Raw genomic sequence first — 2,381 nt, forward strand, 5'->3', positions numbered from 1 at the left:
GCTAATTTTTGATTTATTGTAGACATGAGGTCTCGCCAAGTTGCCCAGGCGGGTCTCGAACCCGCGGGCTCGGGAAATCCACTCACCTCAGCCTCCCAAAGGCGCGGGATGACAGGCTGAGCCGGGCTTAGCAGTTACATCTTTGAGCCAGTGTCTGCATAAGGTTTTCCCCCCCATCCCCATCCCCTCCCCTCCCCAGGGCTAGTTGTGCAGACAGAAAAGTGTGGCACACCAGGCCTTGGTCGTCCACATCTGTCTGCGGCCATGGCCCTCCGGGGCCTGACCTGCAAACGAGGCCTGTGGACTCAAGAGCTCTGGACCCTTTCCAGCTCTGGCATTCTCTCTGTCCCCAGGGCGCATGCGCCCCCAGGACGGGGGGGTGGGGGGGGGGGCCTGACTGACGGCTGCCTGGCTGGGCAGCTCCCCTGGGGCCAAAGTCCCCCTGGGGCTAACAGGTGCCTTCGCCTTTCCTCCACAGAGCAGGAAGAGAGGATCAGGGAGGCTGTGGAGCAGTGGCGCCAGTGGCATTACGACGGCCTGTACCCATCCTATCTCTACAACCGCCATCACATCTGACCCATCCTGAAGCCAGCAGGGAAGACGGAGGGTGAAGCCCTCTCCCTGTCCGGAGTCGCAGCAATCTCTCCCTCGCAGATAGGCCCTTCCGGGGGGCTCAGCTTAGGGTCTGCCGTGCCCAGTGGCCCTGGTGAAGACGCATGCCTTCCCTTCCAGGGCGTGACAGTGCCCTGGTTTCTGCCTCTTTGCACATGGTGTTCTGAGGTTCCAAGGCCTGCAGGGCCTCCCAACACAAACCGACAGTGGTGTCCCCCGGCTCAGTCCCCAGAGTAGGGTTCCAGCCTCAAAGAACAATTAAAAAATCACAGTAAAGAGAAGAGTCCATGTTTGCTTATAGCTTACCAATAAAAATGCTGAATCAACCATTGTATTGTCTTCTCAAATCTCACACAAGGCCGGGCTGGGTGGCTCAGCCTGTCATCCCAGCAGTTCGGGAGGCTGAGGTGAAAGGAATGCCTGAGTCCATGGGTTTGAGACCAGCCTGGGCAACTTGGCAACCTCATCTCTACAATAAAAATAAAAAAACTGGTAGCACGCACCTGTAGTTCTGGCTACTTGGAAGACCGAGGCAGAAGGATTGCCAGAGCCCAGCAGGTTGACAAAGGGGTGGCGATGAATGTGCCACTGCACTCCAGCCTGGGCATCAGAGTGAGACCTGAACTCAAAAAAAAAAAAAAAGAAAGAAAAGAAAAAAAATCATGCTGGGCGTGGTGGCTCATGCCAGCATTTTGGGAGGTGGAGGTGAAACGATTACCTGAACCCAGGGATTCGAGACCAGCCTGGGCAATTTGGCAAGACCTAGTCTCTACACCAAATAAAAAAAAAAAAAATTAGCTGGGTGTGGTGGTGTGCACCTGTGCTTCCAGTTATTTGGAAGGCTGAGGTAGAAGGATCACCTGAGCCCAGGAAGCCGAGGCTGCGGTGGCCGTGAGCATTCCACTCCACTCCAGCCTGGGCAGCAGAGTGAGACTCTGACTCAAAAAATAATAATAAAAAAAAGAAAATTAGCTGGGCGCAGTGGCTCACGAACCTGTAATCCCAGCACTTTGGGAGACTGAGGTGGGAGGATCGCTTGAGCGCACGAGCTCAAGACCAGCCTGGGCAATAGCGTGAGACCTCATCTCTACAAAAATAAAAATTAAAAAAAATTAGCCAGGTGTGGTGGTGTGCACCTGTAGTCCCAGCTACTCTGGGAGGCTGAGGGAGATAGATCACCTGAACCCAGGAGGTCGAGGATGTGGTGAGCCATAGCCATGCCAAAGCACTCCCAGCCTGGGCAACATAGTGAGACCTGAACTAAAAAAAAAGAAAATAGAAAAATGAAAAACAAAACATCCTGTCCTTGCCTCTTCCATGTCGCTTAGCATGGTGGTGCCAGAATCTGGCGGAAAAGGGCTGAATAAGAATTGTGTTACCTCGCTCTGCCCCATCCTTAACAAGGGTTCCATTGTACTTTGGGGTTTTCAAATTCGGTCCAGAAGTCCTTCACTAAAAGCCAGTCGCATTCACTTCCTTGGCAGGCAGAGAGGCCTGCCAGAGGTAACAGGACCAGGAATCCGAGCAGCCACGCTTCACAGGAAGTCGGGAACAGAGCGGTTTGTAACTCTGGAGATGGACCTGGTCCAAAGTGTCGCTGCCTTTGGGGTTTCTTTGACTTTTCCTACTTTATGCTTCTCTGTTCTTGTACTATGAGCCCCTAAGCTCCTAAAGGGTTCCGGGTAAGTGGTGGAAAACAAATTTGTCAAAGTATTAGTCTGTCATGAACTTTTAGTCAACAAGTTTGCAGACTTTGGTGTTTTATTTTC

General features: G+C 52.8%; 1 protein-coding gene across 2 annotated transcripts in view; it reads left to right on the forward strand.

Annotated features, from left to right (window-relative positions):
- UCMA (upper zone of growth plate and cartilage matrix associated) overlaps positions 1-602 on the forward strand; it is a 9,920-nt gene extending 9,318 nt beyond the window's left edge. Inside the window, exon 3 of one of the 2 annotated variants that reach the window (XM_021718075.1) lies at positions 479-602. In XM_021718075.1, the coding sequence (XP_021573750.1) occupies positions 479-576 (98 nt within the window). In that variant the 3' untranslated portion in view covers positions 577-602. The remainder of the gene's footprint in view (positions 1-478) is intronic. The other variant, XM_008069073.1, reaches the window with a different exon arrangement.
- Positions 603-2,381: the final 1,779 nt, after the last annotated feature.

Source organism: Carlito syrichta, unplaced genomic scaffold (genome assembly GCF_000164805.1).
Source record: "Carlito syrichta isolate Samal-C Ts95f unplaced genomic scaffold, Tarsius_syrichta-2.0.1 Scaffold311803, whole genome shotgun sequence".
Taxonomy (NCBI): Eukaryota; Metazoa; Chordata; class Mammalia; order Primates; family Tarsiidae; genus Carlito; species Carlito syrichta.